Source organism: Macaca thibetana, chromosome 3 (genome assembly GCF_024542745.1).
Source record: "Macaca thibetana thibetana isolate TM-01 chromosome 3, ASM2454274v1, whole genome shotgun sequence".
Classification (NCBI taxonomy): Eukaryota; Metazoa; Chordata; class Mammalia; order Primates; family Cercopithecidae; genus Macaca; species Macaca thibetana.
In genome coordinates, this window is record NC_065580.1 from 160838982 (window position 1) to 160858601 (window position 19620).

Sequence of the window (19620 nt, forward strand, 5' to 3'; positions counted from 1 at the left end):
ATTTTAATAGTTTGGGATGCTGGACCTGTGGCCCAGCCAGGCTGCTGATTCTGATTTTGTCTCCATTTGGCGTATACCAAGTGCCCCAGATGTAAATCCTCTCATGGTCAATTTGAGGAATGCTCTTACGATAGAAGCAGAGAGAAATGAAAAGATTGGGCCACAGTTAGCAGGAAAAAAAAAATTAATTTCATGAAGATTGATTTCCTAATGAGAATATGATAAACTGGTTTTACAAAAGCAGCAAACAAAAACAGCAAAAAAAAAAAAAAGAAAAGAGAAAAAAAAAAGATGGCAAGCAGGTGATTTTTTTTTTTTAAGTTTCTGCAAATCCTAGTCACACTCAACACTGCACTGAACAGAGATGAAAGAACTGCTTTACACTTAACATTAAAAAGAGAACCAGTCTATTTGTGCCAAAGCTACCATGCACATACAATTTTTACCTTATATTCATATACCACCTATCTGTAAAGGACTCTGGATGGGTGTGTGGGGGGTGGGGTTAATTTAATTTTGACAAATTCATTTGTAAATCATTAAAAAAACTCAATTTATAATTGGCAGTATACTGTCAATTACTGTATACTGTGTACAATATACTGATACTGACAGGATTGACAGTAAATGTATAACATTGAGATTTGAGTATTCTGGCCGGGTGCAGTGTCTCATGCCTGTAATCCCAGCACTTTGGGAGGCTGAGGCAGGCAGATGACCTGAGGTTGGAAGTTCAAGACCAGCCTGACCAACATGGAGAAACCCTGTCTCTTCTAAAAGTACAAAATTAGTTGGGTGTGGTGGCACATGCCTGTAATCCCAGCTACTCAGGAGGCTAAGGCAGGAGAATAATTTGAACTCAGGAAGGGGAGGTTGCGGTGATGAGCCGAGATGGCAAGAAGGTGCCACTGCACTCCAGCCTGGGCAACAAGAGCAGAAACTCTGTTTCAAAAAAAAGAAAAATGTATCACAGAAAAGCTGATATGGAAAGAACCACTGGCTTCCTCTGTTGTCTAAAAAACACATTGTATTAGCCAGGCGTGGTGGCACGTGCCTGTACTCCCAGCTACTTGGGAGGCTGAGGCAGGAGGATCACTTGAAACCGGGAGTTGGAGGTTGCAGTGAGCCGAGATTGCGTCACTGCACTCCATCCTGCGCAACAGAGTAAGACTCTGTCTCAGAAAACAACAAAAACAGTATAAAACAAACAAAAAACACATTGTATGAGATAATCCATTTAAAATATGCTGCATTTAAACCATATTTCATTTCTCTATGGAAAAGTTCACATATAGGCTAACTTGGGGATCTATTAATAATAACCATATGACTTACACTTTAACCATAATCTAATTTACACTTAGATTTAATGTATCATCTCCCTTAGTTTTTACACCAAAAGAGTTACTACTCTCTAGACTCAAAAGTGAAGCTGGATCTGCCAAGCACTAGAGACCACAGGACTTTGTAGTCAGTCCTGGATATGATCTTGGCTTTAGCTCTGAGATCTTGGGCAAGTTAATTAACCTCTCCAAGCCCTTATTTCTTCATTTGAAAAATGACATTGATTCCTACCTTAAAGGATGCAGTGGTTTCAATGTGTCCCCTAAAGTCATGTATTAGAAACATAATCCCCAAGCCAACAATGTTGCAAAGTGAAACCTTCAAGATCATGAGTGAAGACTCTGCCCTCATAAATGGATTAATACCTTTATCAGTGGAGTGGATTCCTGATAGAAGGATGAGTTTAGCTTGTACCTTGTGAGCATTCTCTCGCCGTTTTCTGCCTTCTGCCATGGTAGGGACACACCAACAGGCCCTTGCCAGATGCTAGTGCCGTGCTTTTGCACTTCCCAGCCTCCAGAATTGTGAGAAATAAACTCACTTTTTTTTTTTTTTTCTTTTTTTGAGACAAGTGACAGAGTCTCACTCTGTTGCTTAGGCTAGAGTGAAGTGGCATGATCATAGCTCACTGCAGCCATAAACTCCTGGGCACAAGTGATACTCCTACCTCAACTTCCCAAGTAGGTAGTACTAAAGGTGAGCATGATCACACCTGGTTAATTTTTATTTTTTGTAGAGACGGGGTCTCTCTATGTTGCCCAGGCTGGCCTTGAACTCCTGGCCTTAAGTGATCCTCCCACTTTGGCTTCCAAAAGTTATGGGATTATTGGCATGAGCTACTGTGCCCAGGCAAATTTATTTTCTTTATAAATTACCTAGTTTGTGATATTCCATTATAGTAACACAAAATGAACTAAGGCAAAGGACTATAGTCAGAATTACCTAAAACCATGTTGGGAAAGCATTAAGCAGGACATATGGTCTAATTTGCCATAGGTTCTCAATTCATGATTTTTTTCTCCTTTTGGTTCCAAGCCCAGTTGTTTGTTTACTACAGCATACAGTGAACCCCCAACATCTGAGACAGGTCTCAGTTAATTTAGAAAGTTTATTTTGCCAAGGTTGAGGATGGGCAACCATGACACGGCCTCAGGAGGTTCTGACAACATGTGCCCAAGGTGGTTGGGGCACAGCTTGGTTTTATACATTTTAGGGAGACGTGAGACATCAATCAATATGTATAAGATGTACATTGGTTCAGTCCGGAAAGGTGGGACAACTCTAGGCGAAGGCGGGACAGCCGGAAGCATGGAGGGGCTTCCAGGTCATAGGTAGGTAAGAGATAAATGGTTGCATTCTTTTGAGTTTCTGATGAGCCTCTCGAAATGAAGCAATCAGATATGCATTTGTCTCAGTGAACAGAGAGGTGACTTTGAATAGAATGGAAGGCAGGTTTGCCCTAAGCAGTTCCCAGCTTAACTCTTCCCTTTAGCTTAGTGATTTTGGGGCCCCAAGATTTATTTTCCTCTCACAATACTATAAAACATGTTAATGCACTTCTATTGGTTAGGCTCCTTTTGATTGCAAGCAACAACTACCCAATTCAATGTAGCTTATGAAAAAGGAAAATATATTTTAAGGATACAAGGGTATCTTGGAGCATCTCTGAGAACTCAAGATTTCAGGAATGATCTAAGGACAGGGAAGGGAGTTTCTCTTTGGGCCAATTCTTTTTTTTCCCCCCCCAAGACAGGGTCTCGCTTTGTCATCCAGGCTGGAGTGAACTGATACAAACAGGGCTCGCTGTAGCCTCCACCTCCCAGGCTCAAGCAATCCTCCTGCCCCAGCTCCCCAAGTAGCTGGGACTACAGGCATGTACCACCAAGCCTGGCTAAGTTTTGTATGTATGTTGTAGAGACAGGGTATCACCATGTTACCCAGGCTGGTCTCAAACTCACGAGCGCAAGCCATCCACCTGCCTTGACCTCCCAAAGTGCTGCGATTGGAGGCAGGAGCCACCACACCTGGCTTAAAAGCTCCTCCTGATGGTTGGCCTCCTTCTCTGGTGATGGCTGGCTCCCTCTGCTCCTTAGGCACATGAGGTGGGATGCACAGTAACAGCTCTGATCCAATCCAACTGGTTCTTTTTAGAGGAAAGATCTACAGCTGGAGCAGTCAACAGAGGCAAGGTCACCTTGTGGCTGCTGCCGCTGCAAACATGGGAAGGAAGCGGGGGGCGGGGGAGGGCAGAAGATCATATATTGGAAGAGGGTGCTGGGGAGACCATCCAATAAGGGCCAACGGCAGCCCTTCTCATAAGAATGAGAAATGTCATTCTGACCAGCAGTTGACAATTAAGGGTCATCCAAGTGAGCTACATGCTTATCCAAAAAGGACTGGCTAGAGACAAAAGAGGAAGTGGGTTACACACTTATCCAAAAAGGATTAGTTAGAGACAAAAGAGGAAGAAGAAATAAAAGGGACGGGTTCATTTTCTCATGCACTTCCTGTCTGTGAGTTTGTCAGGCAGAGCCTGAAGTGCTCTGTGGTTCCTGGGCTATTGCCCGTCATTAGCAGGACTGGAGTTTGGCTGCAGAGGGAGATGACAGTATAAAAGATACTCAGGAAGCTGGTTGAAAGCCATTAAAATGTTTTTAGAGCCAGGAAGGGAGCCATTAAAATGTCTTAGGAGCTGTGACCTGAGATGAATACTATAAGAGCATGTTGGATTTAATCAGTGACATACAAATAGGCTGAAGGATGTTTTTGTTGTTGTTTTGGTTTTTTTTTTGAGACAGGGTCTTGTCCTGTCACTCAGGCTGAAGTGCACTGGCACAATCATGGCTCACTGCAGCCTTGACCTCCCGGGTTCAAGTGATCCTCCCAACCTCAGCCTCTAAGTAGCTGGAACTACAGGTGTGCACCACCACGCCCGCCTAATCTTTTTTGAATTTTTGTAGAGAGGGGTCTTGCTATGTTGTCCAGGCTGGTCTCAAACTTCTGGGCTCAAGCAACCTGTCTGCCTTGGCCTTCCAAAATGCTGGGATTACAGGCATGAGCCACTCCATCTGGCCTGCACTCTCTTCTGGTCCATGTTTGTTACAGCTAGAGCTGAGCTTTTGCTCGCCGTCTACCATTGCTGTTTGCCGTCCACCACTGCTGTTTGCCATCCACCACTGCTGTTTGCCATCCACCACTGCTGTTTGCCACCATTGCAGACCTGCCGCTGACTTCCATCCCTCTGGATCCGGCAGGGTGTCCACTGTGCTCCTGATCCAGCGAGGCGCCCATTGCCACTCCCGATCAGGATAAAGGCTTGCCGTTGTTCCTGCACGGCTAAGTTCCCGGGTTCGTCCTAATCGAGCTGAACACTAGTCACTGGGTTCCACGGTTCTCTTCCATGACCCACGGCTTCTAGTAGAGCTATAACACTGACCGCATGGCCCAATATTCCCTTCCTTGGAATCCGTGAGGCCAAGAACCCCAGGTCAGAGAGCACGAGGCCATCACCTTGGGAGCTCTGGGAGCAAGGACCCCCTGATAACAGTATGACCATAGCTCACTGCAGCCTTGAACTCCTGGGTTCAAGTGACCCTCCCACCTTACCCTACCAAGTAGCTAGGACTACAGGTGTGTGCCAACATGCTGGCTAATTTTTGTGTTTTCTTGCAGACATGGAGGCCTGCTGTGTTGCCCAGGCTGGTTTCAAATGCCTGACCTCAGGTGATCCTCCTGCCTCAGCCTCCCAAAGTTCTGGGATCACAGACTTGAGTCACTGTGGCCAGCCAGAATTTAAATTCCACTGAATTTCTGTTGTTTGACCAACCATTCTTGCCGAAGCCTTGACACTCTTGCAAACCTTTGCAAGTGCATTTCTTCTTTTTCAGAAGGCTCCTTGGTCTCCAAGTCTTTTTTCCACAGAGTGTAACCTGAAGCCAGGAGGCCTGTTGCAAAACCAATCCCATTTGAAAGCAGGGAATGTGAACTCACCTATTGTCATAAACATTATAAAAGAGGTGCTGGCTCACTCCTGTAATCACAGCATTTTGGAAGGCTGAGGCAGGCGGATCACCTGAGGTCAGGAGTTCAAGACCAGCCTGGACAACATGGCAAAACCCCATCTCTACTAAAAATACAAAAATTAGCCAGGCATGATGGTGCACACCTGTAATTCCAGCCACTCTACTCGGGAGGCTGAGGCAGGAGAATTGCTTGAACATGGGAGGTGGAGGTTGCAGTGAGCCAAGACGGCACCACTGCACTCCAGCCAGGCGACAGAGCGAGACTATCTGAAAAAAAAAATTATAAAAGAGGGTGGGTGCGGTGGCTCATGTCTGGAATCCTAGCATTTCAAGAGGCAAAGGAGTGAAGATTGCTTTAGTCCAGGAGTACAAGACCAGCCTGGGCAACATAGTGAGACCCTGTCTCTACCAAAAATTAAAAAATTATTTGGGCATGATGGCACATGCCTGTAGTCCCAGCTACTTAGGAGGCTGAGGTCGGGGGATCACTTGAAGTTTTAGTCTTGGAAGTCTCTTGCCCTGGAGGTCGAGGCTGCAGTAACCCATGATCATGCCACTGCACTCCAGCGTGGGCAACAAAGCAAGACCCTGTCTCAAATTAAAAAAAAAAAAAAAAAAAAGGCTTAGGGAACCACTGAAGAATCACTCTGGGCTGTAGTTCACAGGGGGTGTACACAGGTTTAGAAGAAGACGTCTGCATGTGTTTCGGTAAAGAACTAAAGGGATAAAGTTGCGGTGGCTGGGCAACCTTGCAAACATTCTGGGAAGGAATGCAGAATGCAAAACCCAGCTGAAAAATCTAGAAGAAATCATGTCCCAGTTAAAGAAGATATTCCTTCTGAGTCCCTCAAGCTCTACTACTTCATAAGTATAAGAACCAGCCAGGTGTGGTGGCTCTTGCTTGTAATCCCAGCACTTTGGGAGACTGGGGTGGGCAGATCACTGGAGGCCAGGAGTTTGAGACCAGCCTGGCCAACATGGAGAAACCCCATTTCTACTAAAAATACGAAAAATTAGCCGGGCGTGGTGGCGGGTGCCTGTAGTCCCAGCTACTTGGGAGGCTGAGGTAGAAGAATTGCTTGAACCCAGGAGGTGGAGGTTGCAGTGAGCTGAGATTGTGCCACTGCACTCCAGCATGGGCAACAGACTGAGACGCTGTCTCAGACAAAAAAAAAAAAAAGTATAAGAACCAACAAAAATATACTCAAAACAGAATGAGATGCAAAGAAAGCTTGCAGAGCTAAGGAAATAGAGGATAAAGCATCACCCTTACAGAATCAAAAAACTGGAAACAGCAAGGAACAGCTGGAAAATGGCTCCATAGTTCTAAAACCACTTGCTATGCCAGTGGTTCTAAGTGCAGTCCCAGGACCAGCAGTGTCAGTACCACCTGAGAACTTGTTAGAAATGAAGTGAATTGGTGTGGTGAGGGGAACCAGCAATCTGTTTTAATCAGCCCTTCAGGTGGTTCTGATGCCCACTAAAATTTGAGACTATGTTCTTCTCCCTCTCAGGCTAAAGAGTTGGGCATAGCAATGTTGTTCAGCTCCAGATTCCAGAACTAGACACCTTTCTCCCAGAGAGATTCTTATGAACATTCCTTTTCAAGAACAGAAAGAGGCTGGGTGTGATGGCTCACGCCTATAATCTCAGCACTTTGAGAGGCCAAGGCAGGCAGATCACCTGAGGTCAGGAGTTCGAGACCAGCCTGACCAACATGGAGAAACCCCATCTCTACTAAAAATACAAAATTTGCCAGGTGTGGTGGCACATGCCTGTAATCCCAACTGCTCAAGAGGCTGAGGCAGGAGAATCACTTGAACCTGGGAGGTGGACATTGCGGTGAGCCGAGATCATGCCATTGCACTCCAGCCTGGGCAACAAGAGTGAAACTTCATCTCAAAAACAAAAACAAACAAAAACAAAAACAAAGAAGAAGAAAAAATTAAAAAGGCTGGGTGCCGTGGCTCACGCCTTTAATCCCAGCACTTTGGGAGGCCGAGGCAGGCAGATAAACCAAGGTCAGGAGTTCGAGACCAGCCTGGCCAACATGGTGAAATCCTGTCTCTACGAAAATTACAAAAATTAGCCAAGCGTGATGGCAGACTCTTGGTAATCCCAGCTCCTCAGGAGGCTGAGACAGGAGAACAGCTTGAACCCAGGAGGCAGAGGTTGCAGTGAGCTGAGATCGCGCCACTGCACTCCAGCCTGGGCGACAAGAGCGAGACTCCATCTCAAAAAAAAAAAAAAAAAAAAAAAACAGAAAGGGAATCAAACCACAACATCATTCATTCATTCCACCAACCTTTATTAAGCATCAAGCTCCGAAGCAGATGTTTACCAGTTTTGCACAACTTTGTCATGGACCAGCTGGCCTTGTGGCTCAGTGGCATCTGGAGGTAGGAGGGCCAAGTAGACAGGGGTTTCAACCCCCTCCTCCACAGTCCTGATGCTGTATTTCCCATCCATGTCTGTCTGCACTGGTCCTGGGCAGCACGCATTCACCAGAATCCTGTCGGCTTTCCTCTTCTCATCCAGACGCCTGGCCAGAATCCTCGATAAGACCGTGACCCCCAACTTGGACACTCCATAAGGTGAGTTGGGCCAGCCTTCCCTCTCATGCACCTCATTTTTTGTGTCCTCCACGAACTTTTTCATGAGATCCACCAGGTCTCCCTCTGTGAGTGTGTCACTGCGGAACTTTTCCTGCAGATCTTCACTGCAGTTTTCAAAAGCCCTTAAACACTGTAAACTACTGATATTCACCACTCTCCCTGAAACAGAGTGAGAAAAATATGAAAGCATATCACAGAGATACAACCATTGGTTGAATATACCAAACATATAATTGAGTCATTGTGCAGGGGTTTTTTTGTTTGTTTGTCTGCTTGTTTTTGAGACGGAGTCTCGCTCTGTCGCCCAGGCTGGAGTGCAGTGGTGCAATCTCGGCTCACTGCAAGCTCCGCCTCCCGGGTTCATGCCATTCTCCTGCCTCAGCCTCCCGAGTAGCTGGGACTACAGGTGCCCGCCACCACGCCCGGCTAATTTTTTTGTATTTTTAATAGAGACGGGTTTCACTGTGTTAGCCAGGATGGTCTTGATTTCCTGACCTCGTGATCTGCCCGCCTCGGCCTCCCAAAGTGCTGGAATTACAGGCATGAGCCACCACACCTCGCCTTTTTTTTTTTTTTTTTGAGATAGAGTCTCGCCCTGTTGACCAGGCTGGAGTGCAGTGATGCCCTCTTGACCCACTGGAAACTCCGCCTCCCAGGTTCAAGCAATTCTCCTGCCTCAGCCTCCTGAGTAGCTGGGATTACAGGTGCCCACCACCACACCTGGCTAATTTTTGTATTTTTAGTAGAGACAGGGTCTCACCATGTTGGCCAGGCTGGTCTTGAACTCCTGATCTCAAGTGATCTGCCTGTCTCAGCCTCCCAAAGTGTTGAGATTATAGGCGTGAGCCACCACGCCTGGCCATTGTGCAGGTTTAATTGCTGATTAAAAACAAAAAAGTGATTGGACACTGTGGCTCATGCCTGTAATCCCAGCACTTTGGGAGGCCGAGAGGGGTGGATCACTTGAACCCAGGAGCTCAAGACCAGCCTGGGCAATGTGACAAAACTCTATCTCTACTAAAAATACAAAAATTAGCTGGGTGTGGTAGCATGTGCCTGTGGTCTCAGCTACTCAGGAAGCTGAAGTAAGAGGATCACCTGAATCCAGGAAGTAGAAATTGCAGTGAGCCATGATCACACCACTACACTCCACTACACTCCAGCTTGGGTGACATGAATGAGACCCTTTCTCAAAAAGTAACAATCAAATTTTAAAAAAAATTTAAAATGTGACTATAGAAGGCATAAAATCTATGCACCCATGGGTTTTGATATTTTTTTGGCCCTATGCTCCCAAGGGGAAGAACACACCTCCATCAGTGAGAAGGGCTCCCTTTCTCAGGGATTCTCTGAGAGATGGGTGAGGTAGTAAATTTGTAGATTCCCCAAGCAGTTTTATTTTTACTTTTACTTAAATTTATTTATTTATTTATTTATTTATTTAAAGACATAGTCTTGCTCTATCAGTAGTAAATTTGTAGATTCCCCAAGCAGTTTTATTTTTACTTTTAAATTTATTGATTGATTGATTGATTTTTAAGACACAGTCTTGCTCTATCACCCATGCTGGAGTGCAATGGTGCAATCTTAGATCACTGCAACCTCTGACTCCCGGGTTCAAGCAATTCTCCTGCATCAGCCTCCCAAGTAGCTGGGATTACAGGTGCCCATCACCACGCCCAGCGAATTTTTGTAATTTTAGTAGAGATGGTGTTTTGCCATGTTGGCCAGGCTGGTATTGAACTCCTGACCTGAAGTGATCTGCTCGCCTCGACCTCCCAAAGTGCTAGGATTATAGGTGTGAGCCTCTGCACCCAGCCTAAAATTTTTAAATTTTGTTTTGTGAGACAGGGTCTCGTTCTGTCACCTAGGCTGGAGTGCAGTGGCACAATCTCGGCTCACTGCAACCTCCGCCTCCCAGGATCAAGTGATTCTCCTGCACCAACCTCCCAAGTAGCTGGGACGACAGGTGTGCGCCATCACGCCCAGCTAATTTTTGTATTTTTTTTAGTAGAGATGAGGTTTCACCTGTTGGCCATAATGGGCTTGAACTCCTGACCTCAAGTGATCCGCCCGCCTTGGCCTCCCAAAGTGCTGGGATTACAGGTGTGAGCCACCGTGTGCCCAGCCCCCGGCAGTTTTAGGAAACCACTCCTCCCCAGCATACACACTCCAAGTACTTATAAACCTGCTTTCTGAGGGACAGTGCTCTCACCCTAAGGACTAATGCTCTCAATTTCCTAGGCACACCCAATTTCCTAGGACCGTGGGCAGCCACCCCAATTCCTTAGTGCCACAACCAGCAGCAGTAAGGAATCCCTGGGGATGACTCTGTCTGTCCTTCATTATGGACACTTCACATGTGGAATGGGCTGTTTTTCCATCCTGGTTTTTATGTCATTACTTTATTTTTTGAGACAGAATCTCACTCTGCCACCCAAGCTGGAGTGCAGTGGCAAGATCTCAGCTCACTGTAGCCTCCACCTCCCATGCTCAAGTGATCCTCCTGCCTCAGCCCCACAAGTAGCTGGGACCACAGGCACACACCACCACGCCTGACTAATTTTTGTATTTTTTGTGGAAACGGAGTTTCTCCATGTTGGCTGGGCTGGTCTCAAACTCCTGAGCTCAGGAGATCTGCCTGCCTCTGCCTCCCAAAGTGCTAGGATTACAGACGTGAGCCACTGCATCGGGCCTGATTTCATTACTTTTTAGTCCCTATTTGATAATATTAATATTCATTAGATTATGAATATTCATGTTGATCATAATTCACAGCTACTAAAGGGACAATTGTGCCCACAGAAACAAATATGCAGGCCAAATATTTTACAACAATTTGAAGTACTGGTGGAAATCCAAAAACCAGTAAATGTGTTAATTTACACATTTCATCAGCATCAAACCCCACTAATTTTAGGGAGTTCTTTTCTTACATATTATTCCAAATGCATATTCTCTGTGTCCAGTAGGATCTCTAGTTTTTTTGTTTGTTTGTTTGTTTTTTGAGATAGAGTTTTGCTCTGTGATCCAGGCTGAAGTGCAGTGGCACGATCTCGGCTCACTGCAACCTCCATCTCTCGAGTTTAAGCGATTCTCCTGCCTCAGCCTCCCAAGTAGCTAGGATTACAGGTGTGTGCCACCACGCCCAGCTAATTTTTGTATTTTTAGTAGAGATGGAGTTTCACCATGTTGGCCAGGCTGGTCTCAAACTTCTGACCTCAGGTGATCTGCCTTCCTCAGCCTTCCAAAGTGCTGGGGTTGCAGGCGTGTGCCACCATACTGGCCGGATCTGTAGATTTTATTTCATTTTCTGATTGGCATTCCCCACAGGTTCCCATTGCAGGGGAGCTGCACATTCTTATGGACCCCAATTCCACAAGAGAGACCCTCACTCTGTCCTTGGAAACTAGCACCTCACTCATCCCCCCAGATACCTAGTACTATTCAGTATTTCTTTCCTTCCTTCTCTCTCTCACCTTCAAAGATGAAGTGAATATATGTATTTCTTTCCTGTTACAGAGAAGTTGCAAGAATAGTTCGATAAACACCCTATATCCTTCACCTAAGTTCACTAATTGTTAATATTTTGCTATGTTTGCTTTTCCCTCTCTGTTCCTTTTTCTCTCCAAGTTGCTGATATCATAAACCTTCATCTTAAACACTTTAGTATTATATATGGTAACAAGGGCATTCCCCTACATTACTACAGTTATGACCACATGCTAGGCATTTATCGTTACATGACACTATTATCTAAAATATAGCCCATATTCAAATGTGTCCAAATTGTCCCAGTAATGTTCTTTTATAGTTTTTGTTTGTTTTAATCCAGGGTCCAAAGTAGGATCACGGATTGCATTTTTTTTTTTTTTTTTTGAGACGGAGTCTTGCTCTGTTGCCCAGGCTGGAGTGCAGTGGCGCGATCTCCGCTCACTGCAAGCTCCACCTCCCAGGTTCACGCCATTCTCCTGCTTCAGCCTCCCAAGTAGCTGGGACTACAGGCGCCCACCACCATGCCCGGCTATTTTTTTATATTTTTAGTAGAGATGGAGTTTCACTATGTTAACGAGGATAGTCTCGATCTCTTCACCTCATGATCTGCCCACCTTGGCCTCCCAAAGTGCTGAGATTACAGGCATGAGTCACCACGCCTGGCCCATGGATTGCATTTAATTGTCTCATCTCTTTCATATATTTTAATGTAGAGTAGTTTGCAATGACCTTTTTTTTTTTTTTTTGAAGACTGTAGACCATTATTTGGTGGTATTTCTCTCAAAGTGAATTGGTCTGATTTTCTCATGATGAGAGTCACATCAATATTTTGGCCAGGAATACTACATCAGTGATGTTGTGTTCTTCATTGCTTCCTAAACAGCTTTGTTCTCAAAAACTTGGTGGCTACAAGGAATTAAATGTAAAAGGGAAAGGAAGAAATAAAACACAGATCATAGAAGCTGTGCCTTCGAGGAAACAAATCCTCTTAAGGGGAGGAGGTGTCCTCTTTGATCTGAAGGCACACCTCTGGGAGAGAGGCCAGGGGCTGACGGTCAGCTTCGTCAGCCAGGTGGGTCACCCGCCCTGGGAAGGGCTGCACCCACACCACCCTCCACTGAGGTCCAGGTGGCTCCACCAGTCCCGAAACACCTGCTGCCTTGCTCTAGAAAGAGTAGGCAAGTTGCTCCCTCTAGTGGCTTAGTAGTTGCTTGGCCTATTTACTCAGAACCTCGAACAAATAAGCAAGTCAAATACAGATGGTCCCTCCCTTCTGATGGTTCCACTTAGGACTTACTGATTTCACTGATGGGTGAGGAAAGCGATATGCATTCTGCAGAATCTGTATTTGGAGCCCCCATACAACCATTCTGCATTTCACTTTCAGTACAGATTCAATAAATTACAGAAGATACTCAACACTTTATGATAAAATAGGCTTTGTGTTAGATGACTTTGCTGGACTATAGGCTAACGTAAGCGTTCAAAGCACTTTAAAGCTACGTGAGGCTGATCTATGGTGTTTGGTAGGTCAGATGCATTAAATGCATTTTTTGATTGTTTGTTTGTTTGAGAGAAAGTCTTGCTCTGTCACCCAGGCTAGAGTACCGTGGCGCAATCATAGCTCACTGCAGCCTTAACCTCCAGGGCCCAAGCGATCCTCCCACCTCAGTCTCTCGAGAAGCTGCAGCATGCCGCTATGCCCAGCTAACTTTTAATTTTCATTTTTTGTGTAGAGATGGGGTCTCCCTATGTTACTCAGGATTAAGTGCATTCTTATGATATTTTCTTTTCCCTTCCTTCCTTCCTTCCCTCCCTCTCTCCCTCCTTTCCTTCCTTCCTTCCTTTCTTCCTTCCTTCCTTCCTTTTTTTTGATGGAGTGTGGTGCCGTCGCCCAGGCTGAAGTGCAGTGGCACGATCTTGGCTCACTGCAAGCTCTGCCTCCCAGGTTCACATCATTCTCCTGCCTCAGCCTCCTGAGTAGCTAGAACTACAGGCACCCACCACCATGCCTGGCTAATTTTTTTTTGTATTTTTATTAGAGACGGGCTTTCACCGTGTTGGCCAGGATGGTCTTGATCTCCTGATCTCGTGATCCACCTGCCTTGGCCTCCCAAAGTGCTGGGATTACAGGTGTGAGCCACCGCACCTGGCTGCAAAAACTTCTTAACCTAAAAAGGTGAATGGTAGGAATTGTACTTGTACTCTTGTACTTGCTCAGTTTCTTAGGAAGATGGGATTGTAGAAAGCCTGCGGGGAGAACTGCAGGTGCTCTGAAAGGGGATGGAGTTTTAAAGGTGTCTTTAATAGCTTGCAGCTCTCAAGTTCCCATTCAAAAATTTATCAGGAGAAAACTTCCCAACCCTGAGTAAAAGACATCCCTACAATGGCTGCATCCCTATGCAGCCACAAAAAAGAGAAAAGCTTCCTGACCAAATCTGGAGAGAGCCCCAGACATAGGGAGTAAAGAAAGCCAAGTGGCGAACATTGTATGAAATGTTACCTTTTGTGTAAAAAGGAGAGTTTTTAAAATGTGCATTTATATTGGCTTAGATTTGCATTTAGAAACTCCATCCCCTTTCAAAGCACCTCCAGTTCTCCCTGCAGGCTTTCTATGATCTCATCCCACTAAGAAACTGAGAGAGTACAAATGCATCTCTCACCATTCACCTTCTTAGGTTAAGAAGTTTTTACTGCTGGGTATAGTGGCTCAAGCTTGTAATCCCAGCATTTTGGGAGGCCAAGGAAGGTGGATAACCTGAGGTCAGGAATTCCAGATCAACCTGGCCAACATGGTGAAACTCCGTCTCTACTAAAAATACAAAAAAATTAGCTGGGTGTGGTGGTGCTCACCCATAACCCCAGCTACTTGGGAGGCTGGGGCAGGAGAATCGCTTGCACCTGAGAGGCAGAGGTTGAAGTGAGTCGAGATTGTTCCACTGCACTCCAGCCTGGGCAACAGAGGGAGACTGTCTCAGGAGAAAAAAAAAACAAGTTTTTGCATCCAGAGATAATTTTGTTTGTTTGGTTTGTTTGGTTGTTTTTTTAAAAAGTGACGAGGATCTTGCCGTGTTTTCCAGCCTGGTCTTAAACTCCTGGGCTCAAGTGATCTTCCTGCCTCAGCCTCCCAAAGTGCTGACATTACAGCATGAGCCACCACACCTGGTCAATAATCATTATTCAAAATGTTAAATTAAGAAAAGCACACTTCTGGCCAGGTGCAGTAGCTCACGTGTGTAATCCCAGCACTTTGGGAGGCTGAGGCAGGTGGATCACTTTAGGTCAGGAGTTCAAGACCAGCCTGGCCAACATGGCAAAACCCTGTGTCTACTAAAAATATAAAAATCAGCTGGGCATAGTCGCACATGCCTGTAGTCCCAGCTACTCAAGAGGCTAAGGCAGGAGAATCCCTTGAACCCGGAAGGTGGAGGTTGCAGTGAACTGAAATCTGCCACTGCACTCCAGCCTGGGCAACAGAGCAAGACTCAGTCAAAAAAAAAAAAAAAAAAAAAAAAATTTAAATAAGAACCACAGTTCTAAGAATCCACAGTTAACTTCTTGGGGAAGAAAATCCTCAAGGAAGCAAGCTTCCCTGTCCCCCAGCCCAGCTGTCATTTCACACTTCAGATTCTTTGCTAATGGTTGTCTCCCCTGCTAGACTTTCAGCTCCACAAATGAGATGGTCCCTGTCTATAATGCTCACCATTGCACACCCAGAACCCAGCATAATGCCTGGAATATGGCAGGCACTCCAATATTTGTAGGAAAAGTATAACAGTAACATTTATTGAACACCTGCAGGTATAGGCAAGATATTTCCTAATAAAGAAAATTTCTAGTCCAGGCACGGTGGCTCATACCTGTAATCCCAGCATTTTGGGAGGCAGAGGTAGGTGGATCACTTGAGGTTAGGAGTTTGAGACTAGCCTGGTCAACATGGTGAAATCCCATCTCTACTAAAAATACAAAATGAGCTGGGCATGGTGGTGCACACCTGTAATCCCAGCTACTTGGGAGGCTGAGACAGGAGAATCCCTTGAACTTGGGAGCTGGAGACTGCAGTGAGCCAAGATCCCGCCACTGTACTCTAGCCTGGATGACAGAGCGAGACTCTGTCTCAAAAAAAAAAAAAAAAAAAAAAAAAAGAAAACTTCTTTTGGATTTTCTGAATCAACTTGAGAAAGTTTGGTACAAGAAGAAAGGAATATAGGAAAAGTCGTAATGCTAGAACAGATACCAAGGTCCAGAGATGAGCTAGATGTGGGCCCATCACCTTGGAGGGCTGGAGGACTCATGAGATTGACCAGAGGCAAGAGGCCTTTGGGAACTCACAACATTCTATCATTCTGGGATTGAGTTCATGACATGGATCCCAAAGCATTGTGATATGTCATACTTACCTTTGAAACTTAAAGCTAAGGCTGGGCGTAGTGGCTCATGCCTGTAATTCCACCACTTTGGGAGGCCAAGGTGGGTGGATCACCTGAAGGTCAGGAGTTTGAAACCAGCCTGGCCAACATGGTGAAACTGCATCTCTACTAAAAATATAAAAAATTAGCCAGGCGTGGTGGTGGTGGTTGTGGGTGCCTGTAATCCCAGCTACTCGGGAGGCTAAGGCAGGAGGATTGCTTGAACCCAGGAGGTGGAGGTTGCAGTGAGCCAAGATCATACCATTGCACTACAGCCTGCACAAGAGCAAAATTTCTTCCCACCACCCACACCCCTGCAAAAAAACAAAAAAAACAAAACCTTAAATGTTGGAGTGAGAAGCTAAACACTGGGAAAATGAAGCCATTTTCTATTTTTCCCCCTTCAGAGAACTAGCACCGCTGAGTGATTTCTGCAGGGCAGCCCTGCTCCGAGGAGCCTGTGGCCCGCTTCTTACTGAGGGAAGCAACCCGACTGTCCACACGCTGGGCTTACCATGAGGTTTCATTATCGGTAGTAACTCGTTGCACATGTTTCTAGTGGCAAAAAAATTTGTCTTCAGTGTCATCTCGGCTTTAATGTCAAAGGGCATTGGATCATCACCTTTCAGAAAGAGAAAGAAACAGAAAGAAAGTCATATTTTTCCCCCTGAAACTCACATGACAATGTGGATCCTAACTCCGAACAACTAAAGGGAAAAAAAAGTTAATTTTAAAACAATTTTTAAAAACGAGGTCAGTGATTCTCAAACTTTAGTGTGCATCCGAATCACTTGTAGAGTCACCGAATCACAAGTGAATCGTCCGAATCACTTGTAAGCTGTTAAAACACAGCTTTCTGGGCCTCACCATCAGAGTTTCTGATTGCAAAGGGCTGGAGTAGGGCTCCAGAATTTACATTTCTTTTCTTTCTTTTTTCTTTTTCTTTCTTTCTTTTTTTTTTTTTCTCCGAGATGGAGTCTTACTCTGTCACCCAGGCCGGAGTGCAGTGGCACAATCTCGGCTCACTGCAACCTCCACCTCTGGAGTTCAAGCGATTCTCCTGCCTCAGCCTCTGGAGTAGCTGGGATTACAGGCACGTGCCACCACGCCTGGCTAATTTTTTTATTTTTTGCAGAGATGGGGTTTCGCCATGTTGGCCAGGCTGGTCCCCAACTCCTGACCTCAAGTGATCCACCCGCCTCGGCTTTCCAAAGTGCTGGGATTACAGGCGTGAGCCATCGCACCTGGCCTGAGTTTGCATTGCTAAGTTCCCAGATGATGTGACAGCTATTGGTCTCTAGCCACACCTTGAGAACACTTGGCTTTGACTACCATTTCTCAAAGGTGCATAGGAGGCAGCTGGGGATTCTGTTGAAATGCAGATTTTTTTTTTCTTTTCTTTTTTCTTTTCTATTCTTTTTTTTTTTTTTTTTTTTTTGAGACTGAGTCTCGCTCTGTTGCCCAGGCTGGAGTGCAGGGGCATGATCTCCTCTCAGTGCAACCTCTGCCTCCTGGGTTCAAGTGATTCTTGTGCCTGAGCCTCCCGAGTAGCTGGGATTACAGGAGTGAGCCACTATGCCCAGCTAATTTTTGCATTTTTAGTAGAGACAGGGTTTCACCATGTTTCCCAGGCTGGTCTTGAACTCCTGACCTCAGGTTATCTGCCTGCCTCAGCCTCCCAAAGTGCTGGGATTACAGGCGTGAGCCACTGGGTCCAGCGGAAATGCAGATTTTAATTCAGCAGGTGTGGGGCAAGGCGGGAGATTCTGCCTTGCCATGAGTGCCCGGGTTTGCAGCTGCTGCTGGTCCATTCCCTACACTTTGAAAGGCAAGGGGAAGTCCCTCCGCCTGTAGTCCAGGAAGCCGGGTATTTATCCGCCAATTTCTCAGCCCATGACTGAGGGCTGCTTTAGGGGTGTTAATCCCCACTCCTGCACCCCAGCTCCCAGAAAGCCGGCTGGCTGAGTTGCCGGTGCGGGTCAAAGAAAGTCTCAGGTCCCCGTGTACAACAATGCGGAGTGCCTAGGGCCAAAGGGATGAGTGGAGACTTCTGCTCCCCCATCCTTCATTTCACTCCCTCTTAGGCTCCCCCCCCCCCACTAGGTTGGAGGTGAAGCCGGCCTGTTTATTTCTCCGTGGTAACTTTTTTTTTTTTTTTTTTTCCAGACGGAGTCTCGCTCTATTGCCCATCCTGGAGTGCAGTGGCGCGATCTCGGCTCACTGCCTCCAAGGTTCAAGCGTTTCTCCTGCCTCGGCCTCCCAAAGTGCTGGGATTACAGGCGTGAGCCACTGCGCCCGTCCTGTAATTTTCTTCAGTAGTAGTTAGAATAAGTAATCTGATCCCCGCCCCTCTCCTTAAGGAAGATGCTTTTAAGACCACACACACATGTTTTATAACAAACATAAGCTCCCCGGGGGAGGGAACGAGAGGGCTCGCTTCCTTTTGGTCAGAGCCTATCAAAGCTCTGCATTACACAAATTGTGAAGTCCACCAAGTGCAAGTGCGCGCTAATCCTGTTCTAGCGATTCATTTCCTTCCCCAAGCAAATGCCTCCGGGCATCTATGAATGCGCCCTTTCAAGGAAAGCGAAAGCCCAAAGCGAGCGGTGACACTTTCTTTGTAGAGAAAATGTTTCTTGCGTTGGAAGGAAAGCTGATGAACTCCAGCAGGGCGTTGCCGCCTCCCAGGAGGCCAGTTTTCCTGCACACAGCAGCGGCTGACAGTTCGGGGAGGGCCCCGGGCCGCGCACAGGCCCACACAGGCCGGCGGGCGGGGCGCCCTGTGTCTGTCGCCCGGGCCCGCCTGGGGCTCAGCGAATCACTGAAAGCGAAAACCGCCTCGCGGGAGGCGTGGGCTGAGCGCATCCCTAGGGGCCGGCGCCACCCTCCTTGGTCACTCAAGTGGTTGGGTGGGGAGCCTGCGGCTGGCCGCCCCGCACCCTCGGAGCGCTCCAGGGGGCCCCAACCCAAGCCCTGCACCTACTCTTGAAGGCGACTGCCGCGTTGTTGACCAGCACATTGAGCCCGCCGTACTCTTTGCGCAGGAAGTCGCGCAGGGCGCGGATGCTCTGCAGGTCGTCGATGTCCAGTTGGTGGAAGCGCGGGCTCAGTCCCTCCGCCTGCAGCTGCTGCACGGCCGCCTGACCCCGCGCCACGTCCCGCGCGGTGAGCACCACATCCCCCGAGAACTGTCGGCACAATTCGCGCGCGATGGCCAAGCCGATGCCCCTGTTGGCCCCGGTCACCAGCGCCACGCGGCTGCAGGACGACATGACTGACCCGGGCGCGCGGGACACCTGCGTGGACACCTGGAGGGCGGACCAGGCTTCGGACCACCTGGGGTGCGCCCCGAGGAGCCCAGCTAGTGTCAATGCCGCTAGTGTCAATGCCGCCGCGCAGACTAAGATCCAGCGCTGCGAGTCTTAAAGAACAAGGCCCCGGCCTCGGTCCCTCCCCTCCGAGGAGGGGCCGTCTGTGCCTTCTGTTCCAACTCCTGGGCCCGCCCCCTGCCCACGCTGCGCCCTTCAGGATCCGGGCTCTGAGCCGCAGGGTGATCTGAGAGGTGTCTGAAGCCAAATCGAACCTTGATGGGTCAGTCGGGGGCTCCAGATTCATGGCAGCTGGACTGAAGAAGTTATTTTGGGAAAACCCCAAAGTGAGAAAAACAAGTGCTGAGTAATTTTCTTGGGTGTGCGCCCATCATGCACGCAAAATGCGAATGTTTGCCTTTTCCTA

The 19620-nt window shown here is 47.1% G+C and overlaps 1 protein-coding gene across 1 annotated transcript; it reads right to left on the minus strand.

Annotated features, from left to right (window-relative positions):
• Nucleotides 1–7653: 7653 nt before the first annotated feature.
• On the minus strand, nt 7654–19190 carry CBR3 (carbonyl reductase 3). Its single transcript, XM_050785760.1, has 3 exons — nt 18869–19190; nt 16400–16507; nt 7654–8140 (listed from the first exon to the last, which is right to left on the minus strand). The coding sequence occupies exons 1-3, from the start codon at nt 19155–19157 to the stop codon at nt 7704–7706; spliced, it is 834 nt and encodes a 277-aa protein (XP_050641717.1). The 5' UTR covers nt 19158–19190; the 3' UTR covers nt 7654–7703.
• Between the last annotated feature and the right edge of the window lie 430 nt (nt 19191–19620).

Coding starts and splice junctions, on each gene's coding strand:
- CBR3 (XM_050785760.1), bottom strand. CDS start 19,157: ATGTCGTCCTGCAGCCGCGTGGCGCTGGTGACCGGGGCCAACAGGGGC. Junction 16,508..18,868: donor CGCGGCAGTCGCCTTCAAGA/GTAGGTGCAGGG, acceptor TCTTTCTGAAAG/GTGATGATCCAATGCCCTTT. Junction 8,141..16,399: donor ACCGATAATGAAACCTCATG/GTAAGCCCAGCG, acceptor ACTCTGTTTCAG/GGAGAGTGGTGAATATCAGT.